At 41.8% G+C, this 19,882-nt stretch overlaps 1 protein-coding gene across 10 annotated transcripts in view; it reads left to right on the top strand.

Annotated features, from left to right (window-relative positions):
- dgkb (diacylglycerol kinase, beta) overlaps positions 1-19,882 on the top strand; it is a 95,064-nt gene that overhangs the window by 27,939 nt on the left and 47,243 nt on the right. For 8 of the 10 annotated variants that reach the window (XR_005070529.1, XM_037073222.1, XM_037073220.1 and 5 more), the window contains 12 exons: positions 514-590; positions 2,066-2,086; positions 2,698-2,845; positions 5,074-5,211; positions 9,588-9,637; positions 11,873-11,947; positions 12,073-12,192; positions 13,909-14,026; positions 15,456-15,544; positions 15,874-15,990; positions 16,267-16,365; positions 17,296-17,397. Coding sequence is in view for 9 of the 10 variants with exons in the window: in XM_037073222.1 (XP_036929117.1) it covers positions 514-590; positions 2,066-2,086; positions 2,698-2,845; positions 5,074-5,211; positions 9,588-9,637; positions 11,873-11,947; positions 12,073-12,192; positions 13,909-14,026; positions 15,456-15,544; positions 15,874-15,990; positions 16,267-16,365; positions 17,296-17,397 (1,154 nt within the window). In the remaining variant the exon portion in view is untranslated. The remainder of the gene's footprint in view (positions 1-513; positions 591-2,065; positions 2,087-2,697; positions 2,846-5,073; positions 5,212-9,587; positions 9,638-11,872; positions 11,948-12,072; positions 12,193-13,908; positions 14,027-15,455; positions 15,545-15,873; positions 15,991-16,266; positions 16,366-17,295; positions 17,398-19,882) is intronic. The other 2 variants (XM_037073225.1, XM_037073228.1) reach the window with 1 other exon arrangement.

Here is a 19,882-nt window from a genome sequence, read left to right as displayed (position 1 = left end):
AGGTGTAGTATGTAGCTACACTTACAAGCCTCCATAAGTTCAGAATATCAGTAAAATGACAAAAAGTTTGCAAGATTAATTACAGTACGGCAGATTTTAAGCGTTCACCTCGGATGCTGACATGGCCGTGGTAGCGTAGGCTATACTTTATCACAGCTCTGACTCACAAATGGGGGTGCGTCTCCCTGCAGACCTCACAATGCTGCATCCAAACGCCAAATTTATGATCTGATCGATCATCGTACTGAACGCCTCTTCAGCTCTTAGCGGCGCTGACAAATAAGTCCAAAGAATTCAGATCCGTAAACACGACTGCTGCTTGTTTGACCGCTCAGTCCAGACTTGTTTCCATCACCTTGAGAAATAATCTGCGTTGAACAAGACACATTCGTCGCTCAGACTGTTTAATCCCCACACATGCTGTCTTTGCCGAGTGTGCCTGTAAATCAAACCTGTGATATAAATGAGTGTTTAGTATTAAATGTATACCGTACCTCCGCGTTGTTTCCTCAGACTCCACCAAGAAGCTGAAGGATGTGTTGCAGGAGTTCCACGGAGATGGTGTCCTGGCTAAATACAACCCAGAGGAGGTATGTACAGTTTATATATAGCAGAGTTTATAGTTTATAATCCAGCTGGCCCCCGTATGCGACACGTCTACATGCATACAGACAAAAACTGAACAATGAATATGTCTTGTGTTTGCTCATCACCGTGTGTCCTTGTTCCTTTATTTCGGCACTCGTTTTTTTTTCTCATTATGTAATGATAATTCCTTGCAGAACGTTTCCTCTGCACGCGTCTCCGAGCTGCCGCATTCTGCTTTGTTCACGTTAATCAAAGAGTATTTCGACACACGAGCTGCCATCGTCGCGTGAAAAGTAGCTGAAAGAGTTTGTTTGCCGCTGAAACATTTATCCAGTTATATCACCGCGATAACAGACTTTCAAGGGCTGGAATTTTTTTGGTATTTAGCTTTGACAGCTGCGTGGGAGTTTTAATGGGGTCTGGAGAGTAATTACTTGTTTCACTTCCTGCACTAGTCTTCGCCACACTAACTCACAGGTGCACAAAGACACACAAACACACATGATAGAAACTGGGTGAGGTAAAAGTGAAGGGAGAACATTTTGGCGAGAGTTTCCAATGAATAAGTCAGTCTTAATTACCAGTACTCATTACAGATCTGTTGTGCATGCAGATTAGGGGATTGTTCTCCTCTTACCTGCTAGACTAGACAGTGTTTTTGCGTGAGTTTTAGTGTTTTTGAGACATCAAATGTCCACCTCTTCTTGAATTTAACTGAACTCGATGGCATTTGCTTTTGTTGCTCTGAAAAAAGAAAAACCTTCTGAAAAACTCAACAGTAGGTGTCTCTTTCTAGAAATCATGACCCGGTTACTCAAGATTATTTTACTGCCCTTGTTGTGAGCAGTTTCATGATGGGATTATTTTCTTTCTTTTTAAAAATCTACGCCCACAATTAACATTAGCTACAACTTTAGCCATCTCAGCTGGTTTAGTTTGTGTATACCACTTTTACTCCAAAAATGAGTCTGTATACACAGCTTTTTTTTCTTAAAACTCTGGTAAACCCGCTTAGAATAGGCAATCAGCTCTTCACATTGGCAGGAAGTGAGTTTGCCTACTGTTGGTTTTTCTCCTCACAGAAAAGTAGAAGTCAGGAGATCACAAATAAAAATACACAGATAATTGTGAAAGGAGTAATAGTTAGCCAGCCTCTCGTCCACGCTTCCTTCTTCACAGTGACATGAAAAGAAAAATGGTTCCTACATGAAACTGCTCACAATAAGTTCTGTGGATGATCTATTCAGTAACCAGCTCTCAATTTCTGATTCCTGGGAAGAGACATTTTATATCTTCTTGGCATATATTTTGAGTGGAACTGTCCCTTTAATAAACAGCACTAGACGCTCTGGAAGTCTTTGTGGTAATGCCTGAGTTAAACTGAAATTAAGCAGGTTTCTTAATGTAATAACTGCACGATACATCCTTAATCATGCTGCTTTCTTTCCTTCTTCCTTCATTGCTGCGGCGGCTTCAGAAGCAGGAGATCCTCGCCCAGGTAATCTCATCCTCTCTCTCTCTCTCTCTCTCTCTCCCTCTCTCGTATTTATTGTTTGTGTGTTTTGCCGAGCGCTCACACGATTTCTCGCTAAATGACTAAACTCTCTCTCCAGCAGCAGCGGCGGAGCAATAAAAGAAAGGAAATTAAAGGTGCTTTCTAGAGGGCATCACGCAAACCATTTCCAGGGAAATATTACTCACCCTAGAATGTCTTTTTGCTTGAACTGGCAACAACCGAGTTAATGAGTAAAATGTACGAGATCATTTATATCATTCGGTTGAGACACAAACAAACGCTTAATGAAAAAATGGATGAAGCTGTGAGCCTGAATGTTTGAAAGCTAAAAGCAGAGAAAGACCAAAGCACAAACACTGAATACTGCATTAACGCTGCTCTATAAAAGATTTTCCCCGACCTCGCCTGCACAACAACTTCAAGCGTCTCTTCCTGAGTGCAGAAATCTGTAACATGAATACTGCAAGTGATCCCGGACAAATGTGAAACACGCCAACATCCTCTCTTCAGATTGAAACTCGTCCGTGTTTCCTTGAAGGCCGCGGCTCGGCTCTGACAACCCCCTTTCTTTTTTTTTCTGTCCTGGTTTTTAGGAGATCGACTTTGAGGGCTTCAAGGTTTTCATGCAGACGTTCCTGGAGAGCGAACTCCCCGAGGAGTTCTGTCAGCACCTCTTCATGTCGTTTAGCAACAAGGGACCCAAACCCAGTCCCTCATCTTCTGACAAGCCCAGAGTCTCTGGTGAGTGTAGAAAGGAAATCTTAACCTCAACAAAACCCCCTCGAGATATAAACAGCGTGTTGGTGTTGCTGATATTCAGAAACCGCCGCTGCTTCAGTTGCAGCTAATTCGTCTCGTGTTACTTACATGAATCTCTGCAGTGATTTTACTCTGCAGCATCCAGAAAGTTTCACAGCTTTTCTTTCCCTTGTTGTGTAAAAGCAGAGCTGTTTCTTTTTCTGTTCGGTGCCTTCAGATGGTAACAGGTTCCCTGCCAAGTCCAGCCCGGTGGCCCACAATGTAAATTGTAGTGTCGAGGCTGCCAATTGTTTTGGCAAAGCTTTTATTTGTTTACAGCTTTCATACTAATATCTCATTCTAGTTGCGGTAATGAGTTAGTGATATAAAAATGGATCACAGAACACGTCAGACCGCTGTTAGTCCTGGACTGCCTGATGTGTCAGGTGAATAGTTGAGGCTTTATATCCATGTAATTTAACGCAGGTATCCAACCTGTAATTTGGTGTTTTGTGTCTTTGTCCACTTTGACACTCTGACAGTGACCCATCAGATGTCTGACAGCTTGTCCTAACTGTGTGAGACACGAGAAGCATCAATAAGACAATTAGCTCGATTTCACTGTTTGCTGTTAAAATGTCTGAAATGTGTCTGGTTACATTTAACACGAGACAGGACGAGGAATAGTGGATTCATGAAGTTTTAAGTGAGGTAATTGGTATCGTCTGCTTTAAGTGGAGTAAAAGAAATGACCACATTACTAAATAAGGTGCCCGCCGGCTGGAGGGAAACCTCTGGTGAGTTGAAAGAAAAACTCGAATGGAGAAACAAACGTAGAAGCTTTCTGAGCGAACTCACACGTCTCTCACGTGAGTGTTGAAGGCTTCGATCTGACTGGCAGCCTCGTATAATCAGCACTCGCGTCTCAACATGGAGAGCAGATGGTTTGGAAAATTAGAACATTAGCGAGACCCGAACACAAGATTATCATACCTCTCATTATTGTGATATGTGACATCAACACAAATAATTCGGAAGCCAGTCCTGGTCCAGTAGTTTCTATAATCTATTTGAATCTTTATATGTGTGTTATTACATGTGTGCAGGGGATTTATAACACTCAGTTGAATGGCAATATCATCAAACAGTGACTGTATCAATACTTCCAGCTCGTCTTAAGGACTAGGGTTTCTTGCCAACACAAGAATGATGTGTAGTTTTGCTCATTATGTTAATATCTGCTGCAGGCTTAATGAGCTACAGCTGAGCACGTAGCGTGTGAACATGAAAGATGGTAATTTCCAGAAAACCAGAGTTGGTTTGGTGGAAATAATGAAATGGAAGCTTTTTTTTTTGGCCTGTGTTCTCTTCAGCAGAGATCGTCCTGTCACTGAACAGCAGAATCAAAAGATTTATCATCGGGTAAAACAAAATGTTCCCCAGTTCGAGGCAGCGTTCAGAGGCTGGAAATTGAAAGAGTCCACTTGAGGATTGAGCAGTAATGAAGTACATTTACAGTAAAAAGCGAACGAGTTCATCCATAAATCTGTAGATTCAGCAGGAGGCTCCTGTGCCAGAGGAATTACAAATCTAAAAACCTGTTTTAGAGTCATTAGCTGGTAATTACCAATTACTTAACGTGAGATTTGTGGAACTGTAAATGAAGTGTAATCCAGGGTGAAGACCAAGATAATGTTGTTCCTCAAATTTCTCATAATACCAAAGCATTTCTTTGTTTTGTGGCAGATTTCACACGCAGCATGTGTCCTGTCCAGCTCTCGCTTGCCAATAACTTCATGAAATCCAAAATATCTCAAAATATTGGGTCGCTGTTGATCTCCGCTTCGTCTCTCGACAAATAAAAGTAACGTGAGCCGAGTGTTCGCCCACGACTCGGTGCAAGAGAACGATCAACAATCCTCCAAGTTAGGATACAAATGCTGTGGAGGCTGCCAGCTCCCAATTATGCTCCTGTCACTCCACGTCCACACCGCGATGCATCCAAGAGTCAAGGAAATACTCACACCCGGAGCAAGAACACAGCCTCTGAAAACAAAGTGTTTGCTACGGCTTAAACTGTTTGTTTGCCTCGTGGTGAAGTGCACGCCACCCACCACTGATCGATACGACTGTATGACTAATGTCAGGCCTCCCAGCCCGGCCGGCTGTGTGGCTAACATTAGAGGCACTGTGGAGGATGTTTTGACCTTTCCTTCTCCGTCTCCCCGCAGGGCTGAAGCTGATCAAAGGCAACTCCACCCCTCTGAAGACGCCGGCGCTGCCCCAGCCTCTGGACGCGGTGCAGCTGAAGGACATCGTGTGTTACCTGTCGCTGCTGGAGGGCGGCCGTCCCGAGGACAAGCTCGAGTGTGAGTGTCGCTCCGAATCACACAACTTTTTTTTTTTTTTTTTTTTTTTTTACGGTTTCCTCTGTTGAGACAACAAGCATCTGAAAGGGTTGGTGTGTAGAGAGCGGATGAAGTCCTGATACAAGAATACACAAATAAAAGGACAGAGTACAGAAGCAGGAAACCGGGAGGCAGATTTAATGTCATCGCCGGAGTTTAACCTCGGTGGGTGGGAAGTCACGTCTGACTGAAGCCCGGGGAGAAAGTTAAAGGGTGAGAGAGGACAAAGCTAATGCCACAGATCTTTGCTCTGCCGCTTTGTGGAAAAAATGCGACGTCATGCCACAGAAAGTAGCCTGATCTCTGAGGCTTTAAATAACAACTGTAGCCTTCAGCTGTCGAGGTAATCGAATCTAATGTGATCTAAGAGCTGCCTCCTGGTCTCTCCCTGTTTTAGGAAAAAAAGTCAAATATGCAGACTGGAGCTGCGTTCTGAACGCATTTATTCCTCTGAGGGAGGGTTGTTTTCTTTCACAAGCTGCTTTTCTTTCTACTTAAAGAGCTCATTTGACTTGGATGTTGAAAATGGCTTCACTAACTGAATAGACAGAAAACATTTAGGTTTATTTAGGACAGTGGACCTCAACCAAGGCAAACTTCTTCCGTGTCATTTTGATTTGATGATGATGATGATAACTGTCCAAACGTCATGAAATGTCACATATGGTTGCTGTTTGTCTGCAAGATTTATTTTGAAAGTCTAACTTGTCTGTTCAGAACTGATGCTGGAGGGGTTGGTGGAGCTTCTTAAAGCTCATTCATGCTCGGAGTCAGAGATGCATACTGATGTGGACGGAGCCTTCTGCTCATTTTATCCGTCTTTCTGAATATCTTCTGAAAGCTTACGGACACAGGCGGAGCGAACAGTATGTCCGACTCTTAGAGGGCAGTGCAGCAGTGAAGAGGAAGACGGTTTAAAAATGGCAGAATCTACAACCTACCTGCTACAGAGCATCTGGGAGGAGACTGGACGAGAAATGAAATGAGAGTTAGATGTCGGTGACAGAAACGTTGAGGTCCCTGGGGAAGTGATTTGACTCTGAGTGGCGCCCTCTAGTGGTCGTATTGCTTCACATCCATGATGATGATGTGAAGGATGCTCATGCAAGTATGCAGGTGATATTGTTTGAAATGGATGTGTCTAGTTTCGTATGTAATTGGAGTGTATATGAGGCTTCAGTTTGGGGGTTAAGGCTGCTGACCAAGCTGCCATATCTGACGAGTTACGTATGAGGACTTGTTGCCTCTTTATGTAAACAGAGTTGTTCTTATTCAGGGCAGCGACAGTGAATTCAAAGTAGTAAATTCCCTGACAAAGCAGACAGATATGGTTTCACCTTCTGTAATGTTTACTGTGCAAATCACTGACATAAAAGTCTGGCAATGAAAGAAACCGAGAGCTGCTGAACCGAGTCCACACACAGTGAGAAGAAACGATAGTTAGGGGATGTCTACGTTTGAGTCCGATCCAAATCTTACCCGATCATTATCCTCGAGATCCACCCCGAGAAGAAAAGACAGAACAATGAGCCGTCTGATGGAACCACCAGGTTTCTCAGCACCTTTTGTCAAAGTCTGAAGTTCAATAAATCTGAGTTATATCTCCTGTCATAGAGGAACCATTTGAAAAGCCAACAGAATGAAAAGGACATTGACTGATCGAAAAATCAATGAGTCGCCGTTTATTCATTTTATCGTCTATTTGCACTGAAGAACTGTGGTTTATCTCGACCGGAGAGATTACTTCAGTCTCTTCGTCTCTTCAGGCTGAAAGAAATGATCATCCAAATAAAAGTCTTGGCTGTGAGGCTGACGTGACATCAGCCCGAAGCACAGAACCGAGTATTTATGGTCCAGATGTTGAGTTTTCTATACGGTGACACCGAAGACGGTGCAGTGGATCTCTGGTTCTGCTCCGTATTTTCTTCTCTCGGTGTCTTTTCGTGTCTTTTATTTTCCCCTCAGCATTTAACTTTTTTAAAAACAAGACAGTTTGAAGGTTTTTTCCTGGTGTATTCGGCAGTTAATAAGCCCGTTCAATCAAACCGTGTCCCTCTTGTTGTGTTGTTCTTACCCCCCTCTGGTGATAATAATGGAGTTTATAGATTTGACTGACTATCAAGTGAGATTCAGTCTCCGTGTCTTTGTTTGGAAATGGTCGGCGCTGCTCCCGTAAAGCTCCTCCAAACGGGATGTTTGATGCATCGAGATCTCAAGTTTATTGACACGTCTTCCCGGCGTCCCCGAACAGCGTTTATCACATCATTTATTCACAGGCTGCGTTGCTTAATTGGACATGAGATTCTTTCTTTCTTTCTTTTTTTTTTTTTGCTGTGTTGCTGTAATTCTCATCCATGTGCTGAATTATTGAGCAGAGAAGCGCTCATTAAGCACAGAGATGACTAAATAATTCAACTGATGCTGCCTCTGTGCGGGCACATCGTGGATTTAACTGTGGATGACGCCTTACTGAGCGATCTCGCTCCAGCGCCGTGATCCTGACTGCTGTTATTTCAGGGTCGGATGGCTCCCTCTGCTGGTTCGGATGAGAACTGCTCGGACTTCAGTGCAGCTTAAAACACCACAATGTCGTAGAATTCCCCCTAAATTGTCAGATGTTTTTTTTTAATGTTAACTCTCATAATAAAACTTTATTTAATCAGGAAGTCACATTGAGATCAGTATTTCATATACAAGTGAGACCTGAGTTCAGAATAAAATAAAACAAAATGAATCACACAGAATACAGTAATGATATTGTTAATGATACAGAAGTATGATAACAAAATAAGAGAGGTTTTAAATATATAATCACACAGACAACAGCATGACTAAGCACTTTTAAAATATCCCTGTTGTAGGTTAAAACAGAAAATGGAATAGAGACACAAAATTATTTTGTGTATTTTTATTCCTAAATGACGTTAAGATATGATTTAAGATGAATTGAAGTCACCCAAGACAGAGACGTGTCAGTCTTAAGCCATCTCAGTGTGATTAAGTTTATAAATGTGTTCTGAATAAGCTCTCTGGTGGGGCTGCTCTGTGGCCTCCAGCTGTGAATATGATCCTTCATGGCTGAAAAACGTCCAAATGGTCAAAAAAAAAAATGAAAAATGAACTTTTGTCTCTTGCTTGGCAGCCTCAGTGACACACCACCACCTCCACCTGTTGATGAGAAGGTCAGCACATATACATTTAATCTGAACGTAATGTGATGATACATGGAAAAAATTACAGATTTAACACATCAGCTGTTTGCTGAAACGTAAAATGCCAACATCTTATTTTGGGCAACTGGCTGAAAATGAACTCTAACACAGAATATCTCGTCCTAAAAACAACTTCTGATCAGATGGTACTGCTCTCTTGATTATGTTAGAGCTTTAATCCTAAAACTGCAACATTGGACTAATTTAACAGAATCAGAATGATTGAACCATTTCAGTTTGATTCAGTATAACTTCACTTATTACTTTATTGTGGTGTCTCTGTGATGGAAACTGTAAATATCTTCCTCACAGAAACGTTTCTGGAAGCTTATTTTCCCTCCAGTCACGGAGAACTTTCCTCCGTTCGACACATTTGTACTGCAGACAGAATTTAACAACACTTCTCATCATCTTTTGCACTTTATTACCGTTTGGAGGCCTCTCTTGGTGACCACAATCACCTCCTTGTAACACCATCAGCCTCCACCCAGCACCCAGCACCAGACTCCAGCGTCACCTCCCCCTCCCTCCACACCCCCCAAAAGGTCACACCCCCTCAGGAAACGGGCAATTAGCTCCTCGTTAGTGGCCTGACGGACCGCCGTCTGACGTCAAGTCCTCATGATGTCAGCACCCCACCCTCCTACTGCACCTCGACCACGCGCAGGCGGAGGCGGAGTGGGTGCAGCGGTGGCTCGGAGCACCTTTAAGTACAGCCATTAATATGGAAATGATCTGCAGCCAGGTCGCGTTGTGGTGTTGTTGTTGTTGTTGTTGATGATGTCACGATTCTGTTACGCTCAGACTCGCGGGTGTTTACGCATCAACGCGATGCAACAGGAAGAGCCAATCACAGCCGGGATGTGGGAGCCGTCTGTTTCCATGGTGACAATCTTGAGTGGTAATTGGGGGACACTTAAAGTTGCTGCATTCAGATGTTTACCACTGCTGGGATTCAGGGTTTCGCTTTGTATCCTCGTGCAGTGACACCGACTGAGAGGGGGAAGATCTGTTGCATAGAGCAGCGAGTGACGACTGCCAATAACGGCTTTTAATGTTCACTTCAAAGGTTGGATTAGAGGCTGCAGAGTGCAGGGGCTTGACATTTTGTTTTTGTCTCCACAGTTATGTTTCGCCTCTATGACACGGATGGAAACGGGTCGTTGGACAGCTCGGTAAATATCTCTCCACCCCGAAAAGATCAACTTTCACCTCATGTTCATCGTGCAGAAGTGACAAATTAAAACCGATGACGTCTCCTAACACGTTGGTGTTGAGCTGTTTATTTGTATTTGTTTATTTTTTTTTTTATCTTAACAGGGATATTACCATCAAGATTCAATATACTTTTTTACTACAGACATAAAAAACATGGGGACAAGGAACAAAGAACAAACTAAAAACAAACAACATACATTTTTACGTAAAAGCAAACAAGCAACACATTCTATCAAGACAGTGAATGTACCAGTGTTCAGTACCAGGATGTTCTCAGTCCTGTTTCTGAAATCTTCCACTCCATGATGACTTTAAAAGACAGAACAGGTTCCAGGTATCATCACACATCAGAACTGCAGTTTGTGTCTCACTGTGTCGGTGCTGACTGACAACCATACTCGTTATTGATCAAACTGAGGATTATATTCTTGGCAAATCAATTAATCCTTTTGAAAAACGCATGTGACAGTTTGCTAAAGCCCAAAGTGATGTCATCAGCTCATTATCACATCTGTCAGTAAAATATAAATATTATTTAAATGATTAAACTGATTGATCATCAAAACTCAATCAACTAGTTGACCGCAGACTATATTTGTGTACTTGCAACTGATAAAAAAAACATAAAAACAAACAAACCTGCATGATAAAGACACATTACTCAAAGAAACAAGTAGTACTGCAGTTATTTTTCTTCAGGAATTATATATTATTCCAAAAATGTTGAAACATGTATTGTAATGTTAAAGTAAGTGTGTGTAATCCTGCTGACAAACCGACCAGCACACAAACAAATGGACACAGAAAACATCCTCCTCAGTTGAGGTAATAATTATAATTAATAATTTACTTTACATAAAGGTAGTATGAAGCCTTTTGTGGCTCCAGAGGAAGCTGAATGTGATCTGATACATGACCTGCAGTAATATCGATTGCATTGTGGGTAATGTAGGCACCAGTTGTTGTTTTTTTTGTTTTGTTTTTTTTGGGTTTTTTTTTTTTGCAGTCCTTTAACACTGTTGGATTAATAATCGCATAATCGCCTTTTTATCCCACATATTCTGCTTCCTTTTTAAAAACCTTGCTCCTACATTACCCACAATGCAGTTTAGCGACTGCATGACATCACTTGGAGACCATGCAGCTTCGCCTGGAGCCACAGAAGGCTTGATGATACTTCTTTCACATATAAACGTTCTCTTCCATGTTCGTCCTGAGACCTGTAAACACACTTTCAATGTGTCAAATCGGCGGAGTTGCCCTTTAAATTACTGATTGGTCACCAAAGTCACCGATTATTTTTCTGTAGACTAAATGATTAACAAACCGCACATTCCAGCTCTGTGTTTGTGTACTCACATTAAACTAACCTTCATGATCAGACATCGTTTACTCCACTACATTTATTTAGCAGTTAGTTTTCAGATCATAAGATTACAGATGAAATATCGATCTGTCTTTTTATCCTTGAGTCGAGTATTTAAATGGGTGGGGGACAGAAAATAAGAATTAACGAGCGAGGAGAGTTGTGTGTGTTTATTTATCAATGAAAGAGCACCAGTCTTTATGTGTGTATGTATAGAAAGTGCGTAGGAGGGAGTTAGTGGGTGGAATTAGAGGGTTAAGAGGGCGCGGGTGTGGTGGGCGGTGGGTTTTTTTTTTTTTTTGTAACGTATCCCATTATTAGTATCCCATTATGGAGCGGGAGAGGGAGGAGAGGGAGCGAATGAAGAGAGGACGGAGAGCAGAGGAGAGAAAAGAGATGTTAATTTAGTCCGACCCACATTGTTCCGCAGAATTTATAGAGAATAAAACATCAGCTCGTAACTCCAGATTCCCGCTCTCACTGATACGCAACATATTAAAAGAAGTCCAGAGTGCATCGTAGTGATTCTGTGTCGCAGCGGATAATAATGCCTCACAAAAAAACACACACACACACACACAAAAAAACCAACCACTGTAATTAAAGCATCAACCCTCGCAGCTCTTCCCACGCTGCCTTTTGTTTTCCCTCTCTGCAAACTCCTCTGTGCGGGAGAATGACATTCCCAACCCTGCTATTAGACGCTGTTTATCAGTCTATTCACACCACAGACGCTTAGTGACATCCACTTGTAAGGCTGCAATGTGCAGAAAAGGTAAATACAGTGTTTCTGTGCCTGTAATGACTGTCTGCGCTCTCACCGCAGGAGCTGGAGCACATTATCTCCCAGATGATGCACGTAGCCGAGTACCTGGAGTGGGACGTGACCGAGCTGAAACCAGTGAGGAAAAGACAACATAACATAAAACAGTATACATTAAAAAAACACTTGTGGCCTGTGAACTGATGGCCCTGATTTGTTAACCTTCATTAGATCCTGACTGACCTCTTTCCTCTGTGATGTAGATCCTCCAGGATATGATGCGGGAGATCGACTACGATCACGACGGCACAGTTTCGCTGGAGGAGTGGATCCAAGGAGGCATGACCACCATCCCGCTGCTGGTCCTGCTGGGCCTGGAGACGGTGAGTCCACACAGACGTCGCTTGTGTTTTCCAGTGATGCTTGTCGCTTGCTAACGCTCCGAGAAATAATGTCTCATTGTCCTGGAAGCCGATTATTCCAAAAACACTGAAAAACACTGTTCCCAAAATGCAATAAAAGACCCAAAATGCACTTCACTGATGTAACTAACTAAACTCAACTGAACCTGGACTGTTTGACACCATTTACTACATGTTCATACTCGATACCAAGAGGCTGAAGGTCTTCTGATGAACACCACTCTGCAGGAAAGCAAATTAAGAGCCAACAAACTTCACAGTAAATGTGTATTTTTTGGAGTAACACACCTTCTGAGTCTTTTGTTGTCTCTATAAAGAGTGTTCCCACAAGATAAAAGATAATGATAGCCTCCAGGTTTCCTCTAAAGTATTGCCAGATAGTGTCAAAACTCATAAAGGAGTTATTCTTCTAAAGAATATTCATTTTGGACCACCCCTTTGTGAGAATATATGTCGGTAATGTGCATTTTTCTGCAAATCATGGCTGTGTTAAAACATTTCCGTGTGCTGCAACATTTGTTTAGGTTCTTTTCTCTTTGCTTATGATCTGGTTCGATTAATTTACAAAAACTTCTTGGTTAGAGTTCAGAAAAGATCACGTTTTGGCTCAAAAATACCTGTTTTGGTCGCCACAAACACGGCCAGAGATGTCTCACCATCGCATTAAAGGTATCCAGTGGTTTCACTCTTACAAATGTTGAAACAGCCTCGATCTGGAGTCCCTTCTCGCCTGTCACCCCACCACCATCCCCTTTACCTCCCGATATAAAAGTCTTGTCATTAACGTTTAATGAATATGTGATATGACACATTGTAGAAATACAGACGTGATACGTTCTCACATTTTACTCTGACAACTGAGCTGATGTTCATCATAGTGTGTGTGACAGTTACTGAGCTGAAGTTCGATTCCCTGAAACATCTGGACTGACGTCAGAAGGGAAACAGATGAATTTTCTTTTAATAAGACAACTTTTAATAACTTGCCACATGTCATTAGTCCAGAACTGATATTTTTAACGAGTCGAAAATGTTTCTGGTCCATTAGTCCAAACAGCTCCGATGAAATAATAAAAGTCTTCTCTTGCACCCTGAATCAATGTGTAAATTAACTTACAGCCTCTCCTCAGACATTATTACTTATCTGATGATTTATGCTGATCACACGCGAGTTCTTTACATCTAGTGTTTAACATTTGAGCTGCAAATTGGTGCCAAAAAAACCCCCAAATATTCAAATGTAGACGCTGAGACGACTCTGAGATATGCTGCTGTAGGTAATCTGTAGATTAGAGACTGTGATTCATAATCAAACCTTTACCAGCTCACACACTCTGCGGTGGTTTCCTGAGTGCTTCCTCTCACATGTGTACACCTGCATCTGCTGTGTGAACCAATGAGAGCGCCGTCAGTTCCTCGTTTCTCCACTAGATGGAACTGTTTGACCAACTTCGGCAGTAATCTCCACCAAGTGTCATTTTTTTTATTTATTTATTTTTTTTATGAATGAATATTAACTTCTGAAGTGAAGTACAAACAAAAAAAATGAAAATGCTTTGGTTGAAATATGAACCAATTAAACTAAACGACAAAGGAAACCGGAGAAATGATCAGCCGGTGGATCAGAATATAAGATAAGTTGATCGTCGTTTGGTTTGTTCGTTCCTCTCGCCGCAGAATGTCAAAGATGACGGGCAGCACGTGTGGAGGCTGAAGCACTTCAACAAGCCGGCCTACTGCAACCTGTGTCTCAACATGCTGATCGGACTGGGGAAGCAGGGACTCTGCTGCTCATGTGAGTAATTCACTTACCATCAAGGCTTCGACACGTGAATCGATCTGTGCAGAGAGACGATGCACCAGAGAGGCCAGCGCTGCATGTCCACGTGCTCCAGCGCTGATGTTAGGGGCCTAATCTGTAATCTGTAATCTGTAATCTCTCTGATCAAATTAGTGTTGTCACAGCATTATAATCTATACATTTCATACAATACTGATTTTTGTTGGAGAGGACAGAACGCAGCAGGTTCCTGTGGGTCGATACTGCGAACGATGAGTGTTGAAATCATTTCAAATATTCAGAATCAAGTTTATGGATATTTTTGGCAGCACAAGATCAAATTAACAGAACAGAACAGAACAGAAGAGTGTGTCGTGAGAAGGGAGGCAGGATAATATCAGTTTAACCAAGTTGGATAGATGCAGCCACTTTAAATGAACATCTTCCAAAATGACGATGAGATTTCCATATTTTTATATTTGTATTTTTTCCCAGTGAAGCTGAACATTGTGAAGCTTCATCTGCCAGCAGCTCATCACGATAAGGAGGCACGAGCGTATATTGATACCAGTGACAGAATGAAGTACATTTACACAAGTATAGTAGAAGTACAGCTTTGATGGTACTTGTACTCCCATATTGAGCTCCTTTATACTTTTACTCTGGATAACTTCAGTAACTTGTTACTTGCTGCATTAGAGCCAAACAACTGCATTTTTTAATTAATTTATTTATCACCTATCAGATTTTGTTTTAAAGAAAAATGTACTTAAATGAATGTTGGATCCAATAAACCAGGCTGTAATCAGTCGACCCATAGTATACAGTATATATACATACATGTAGTTATTTTAGTTATTTACTTTAACTTGTACTTTTGTTAGTTAAGTATTAAATACACAACATTTCAAGACTTAAAGTTCTGTTTGTATGTGTGACTTTTCCCTTCAACCAAGTGAAAGTAAGACATTTGGGTACTTTTTACAACAGTGTTTTAGTTTAAGAACATATCAATACTGAATAATGGAAATTGTTTCAATTCTGATTTATTTTGCACAATCAATATTCCAGAAATAGCTCAGTTTTTCTTTTCACTCCGCCAGCAAAGGAAACTGTCAGCACGTCTGATCCCTGATGTTGAAAACGGAAAATAATGAGAAAGATTGGAACCAAGTGGCTCCACAGCAGCCTAAAAAAACCTGTATTCTATGGTTTTTTTCTATAAAAATAGCTTGTGTTTCTCCCTGATGGATGTTTTGCACCAGACTCTCACCCTCGTATTGGCACCAGACACCTTCCATACAGCGTTCACAGACGCGTAACTCAAACCCTCGTGTGTCTCACTCACAACTGCGTTAAAGTCTTGTTTTTTTCTTCCCCTCTGTGTTCAATCTTTTCCTTGTTGAAAGTCCTAAATTGTGTTTTTCTTTCTCCCCCCTCCCAGTCTGCAAGTACACCGTCCACGAGCGCTGCGTGGCCCGCGCTCCGCCGTCCTGCATCAAAACCTATGTCAAGTCCAAGAAAAACACAGAGGTGCGTCCAATTGGAGTGTTTACCAGGCGGCACGCCTGGATCAGCGATGCTCCGCGGAGCTTAGGATGAGGGCTTCTCTTCTTCTAATGGAATTAAAACAACTCAATCTGCTACTAAGCATTGCTAATTACCAGAATGAGGTGGTTTAAAGACACAGACGGCATCATTTGTTTTGCTTCTGTCTGTTTCTTTTCCTCCTCTTGTTTTCTTTCCCTTTCTTTAATTGTCGTGTCACTTGTGCCTTTGTATACATCTTGTTTTTTCTGCACCACGTTTCTTTCATCACGTCTTTCTCCCCCCTTGTACGCCGCCTCTCCGTCTCTCCGCAGGTAATGCATCATTTCTGGGTGGAAGGGAACTGCCCCACCAAGTGTGACAAGTGTCACAAAACCGTTAAGTGTTACCAGGGCCTGACTGGGCTCCACTGTGTGTGGTGTCAAATCACGGTAAGCCGCCACCCGAGGAGAGGCAGCCACCTCCTCATTATATCCCCACTGCTTCTTGTATTTTAGGGTTTTTTTTTTTTTTCGTTCTAGCACCTCTGATACCTCGCAAGTCATTCCACCAATTTACACCCAGAAAACACTTGTTTGTGGTTGCAAGTTAATAGAGAGTAAAACCAGCGACACATGTGATGCAAATAAAATGTGCACTTGCAACATGCAACTGTTTGTGATACAAACGCAGCTGTTAATAACGACCGCCACCTCCTCCTCCTCCAGCTCCATAACAAGTGCGCCTCCCATGTGAAACCCGAGTGTGACTGCGGACCCCTGAAGGATCACATCCTGCCGCCCAACTCAATCTGCCCCATCATCCTGGTAAGACTGCTCGCCGGGTCAGCCCGGCCCACGTGGCTGAGCGAGCTCGACGCTGTGTTATCTGAGGATGTAATCATCAGCCTGTGTTCTCCCAGCGAGCTCTGAAATGGCAAATCTTTGTTTTTCTGTGGCAAATTATTTCCAGAATGGGAAAAAGTCCATTTCAGGGGGGAAAAGACTGCACCTAAAAATTGCTCATTAAGTATCTCTAAAACATAGATTACCCGCTGTCTTGTTGACTCTCATCTTGACTTCCGTAATAAAGGTTGTCTGGTATCGTAAAGGTTAATTCTGTTTTTTTTTGTTAACAACAGACGAAAAGGCAGCATGAAAACCTCTGTCACAGCCAGTTTTTTGCTCTGTAGCTCCCTTAGATGCCATGTTTTGGCACATTCACTCGTAGGTAATGTCTTCACTGGGTTATAGCGGCTCAGAAATATGTATTTTTTTTTATTCAAGCAAAACAGGTAAATTCCTCTGAAATGATTTGACAATGATTTGTTCATTGATAATTGAGTACATTAATGAAAGTACTCAGCACCAGATTAAATAATAATTTCCAGATAACTTTCTGGATTGACTGGGGAAATTATGGCCCAATAAAACAGAATTGTTTTGTTTTCATTCATTCATTTGGTTGGAAAGACACTAAATAATGTATTTATTTGTTAGTTTTTGTCGATATGAAGGATTTTTTTTTAAAAAAAAGCCAAAGTCAAGACTCTCACAACAATTATATGAAGTTTTGTGTGTCTTCAAAAAAATCTGTGAATATATCATAGTACACTGACTTTTAGTTAAATTTGTCTGATGAATCACTTTGTGAGAGATGAAGTCACATTTTCCTGATGGCTGAAATCTCCTTATTTTGGCCTGAAACCTCATTTTCTGGATCCTCCAACGATCTCTCTGTTTGACCTTTGACCCCAGGAAAGGCAGTCGACGCTGAGGAAAGACTCGCGGTCGAGCCAGTCGGGCCGAGGGAAGATGCAGAGAGCCAACTCGGTCACGGTGGACGGCCAGGGACTGCAGGTGAGTCGAATACAGGTCAATCCCCTTTCATCTCGCCGTTATCAGTAACTCGTTGTATCGATGTGACTCGATGTGTCACCAGATGTTTGTATTAAAACACTCATGTTGTGAAATCCAAAGCGAAAGTGATTAAAGGGTCATTTTTGAAAATATCTTTTGTGTTCTAAGCAGCTACAAGGTACGAACAGTTTTGTAATCAGTCTGTGATGGCGGCAGTGTGATCCTCGAGGGCTGTTTGTGTTGTTGTGTTACTTTGGTGTTTTAAAGTGTTTTAACACGCTGAAACAAGCAAACAAACCAATCAAACGGGCCGCAGAGCAGCGAGGTAACGGTGAGGTGAAAGTGACAAAGGCTTTGAGCAAAGTGATAAAACAGATTTTTCTGATAAAACAAGAAGGATTTAAACTATTTAACATGAAGGTCTGAGTCTGTCGGGATCTTTACATCATGATTTTAGACACTTGTTGTTCTTTGACAGGCGTGTTTGTCCTTCACGATGCCGCCAGTCAAACTTTCTTGATGATTTACTTCCAACAGTTCCAAAAACTTTTTGTATCTTTTGGTACAAAACATATAAAACACAACCAGCGGTGGAAACTGAGGCAGTTTTACTTTTTAGAAGCAAATATTTAAACTTTTATCCTCCCCTACTTTTACATAATAGCCCTGATAATGATTTAAAATAAAAGATAAATAAAGATGTATTATTACAGGTTGAGACTTTATCGATCTCAGGGGAAATTCAGCCACCAGCAGTAATTAAGTGATTAACACATTAAGGCGTCAATATTTTTAATTAGGGGTCGACTGATGTATTTTATGATGATTACTGTGAATGAAGCGAACCGACGACAGAGTTTTGGAACTAATTTACATTCGATGTAAAAAAAAAAATACTACTTTACTAGTAGTTACTAGTTACTAGTACTTTTTCTTATTTAACACTTTTATTTGATAACTTTAGTTACTACTTACTTTGCAGATTCATATTATTTGGTGTTCATTGGCTAATACTTGTCATGTAACCAATCAGACGGTGTTGTGGGCGGGACATTGAGGGAGGAAGCTGCATCAGAGACAGAGTTTGATATTTTTTAACTACTTTATTTTGTTGGCAATCAAAGGCAAAAAAAACCACAAATATCAAGAACAGGAAACATGCTGAATATTGATCCTGATAATCAGCCAGGCTAATAATCATATTTATAATCTAATAATATGATATTGTTCTGAAATGTACAATTCTGCAGCAAGTTCTTTTGGTACTTTTTGTATATTTTTATCGAAGTTCTACTTTACTGTTTTTAGGCGGGGTTTTAAAATATTTTCTAAAAGTGCACTTTGTAGTTTTGGAGAAGGAATACAAACTCAGAATTTGAATAGTTACAATATTAAAGAGGTAATAATACGAAATCAGTAATATTTATCATTTCCATAACTGAAGAAACGAGCTGCTCACAGAACACTGTTTGAAGATAGAAAGGTGGCAGGGTCCGCCACATGTAAACAAAGTAAAACAGTATGAAACTGTGTTGTCGTTTAAGGTCAGTTTGTTTATTCAGTCATGGGAACATAGAGAATGTGTTTCGCTGTAGAAAGACGAATGAAGATCATTTGCTTTTCATTAAAACATCTTCACTAAAACTACATAATGCACCTTTAAATGATGTACTGACTCACCCAGGAGTTTGTTTTACAGTGCTGTCGTTAAAAAAAAAAAAAAAACAGATTTTTGCTTCATACTTGGAGTAGAATACTGTATCTGCCTGTCAGATCTGAGGCGGTGACGTGTTAAATGATGCTGAACAGAAAACAGATCACGTTGAGAGTGATTAACAACAGAAACAGAGCTGATGTCCTCTACATGTCCAGTCACTGTGTCTGTAAACCAGCAGCCACAGCAGTTATCTCAGGAGAATATCCACATATCAGCCCCGTTCACATTGTTTGTAAATGAGCCTCTGCAGTCGGTCTCGGGACGTATGACCGGGCTCCCCGGGCCCTGCTGGTAATCAGTATCATACAGCAGAGCCCGGTCCTCTCTAATATCTGTCAGCCAGCACGCCGGCGATGGAAACCTGCCGCTGTCTGTGGCGACTGCTCGTCTGTGCGAGGCTGGGAGAGAAATATGATGAATCATATCCCAGGCACATCCATCTCTGCCCCTCGCCAGCATAATAATCAAGATTATTATTTATAATTACAGGAAGTAATGGATCACTCCGGACTGGACAGGGAGCTCATTAATTCACCCTCGGCCTGCTGGGTTAGCAGACAGGGGGAGTTAAGCGCTTCATCTGTGTCAGGGAGAGCACGGGGCGAGTCGTCGCAGGCTAACCGACTCAAACTGAGGCCCGCCGGATCAGAGCTTGTTTGTGTGGCGCGTTTCGGCCGCCGGCACCGCAGGTTCTGTCGCTCTGGCCACAGTTTCACCACCGCTCAGAGAAAAATCCTCCCCCACGTCACACACGAAAACAAACTGCCC

This window comes from Acanthopagrus latus, chromosome 17 (assembly GCF_904848185.1).
Source record: "Acanthopagrus latus isolate v.2019 chromosome 17, fAcaLat1.1, whole genome shotgun sequence".
In the NCBI taxonomy this organism is placed as follows: Eukaryota; Metazoa; Chordata; class Actinopteri; order Spariformes; family Sparidae; genus Acanthopagrus; species Acanthopagrus latus.
Note: the sequence above shows the minus strand (reverse complement) of the source record. Positions and strands in the feature narration are given on the sequence as shown.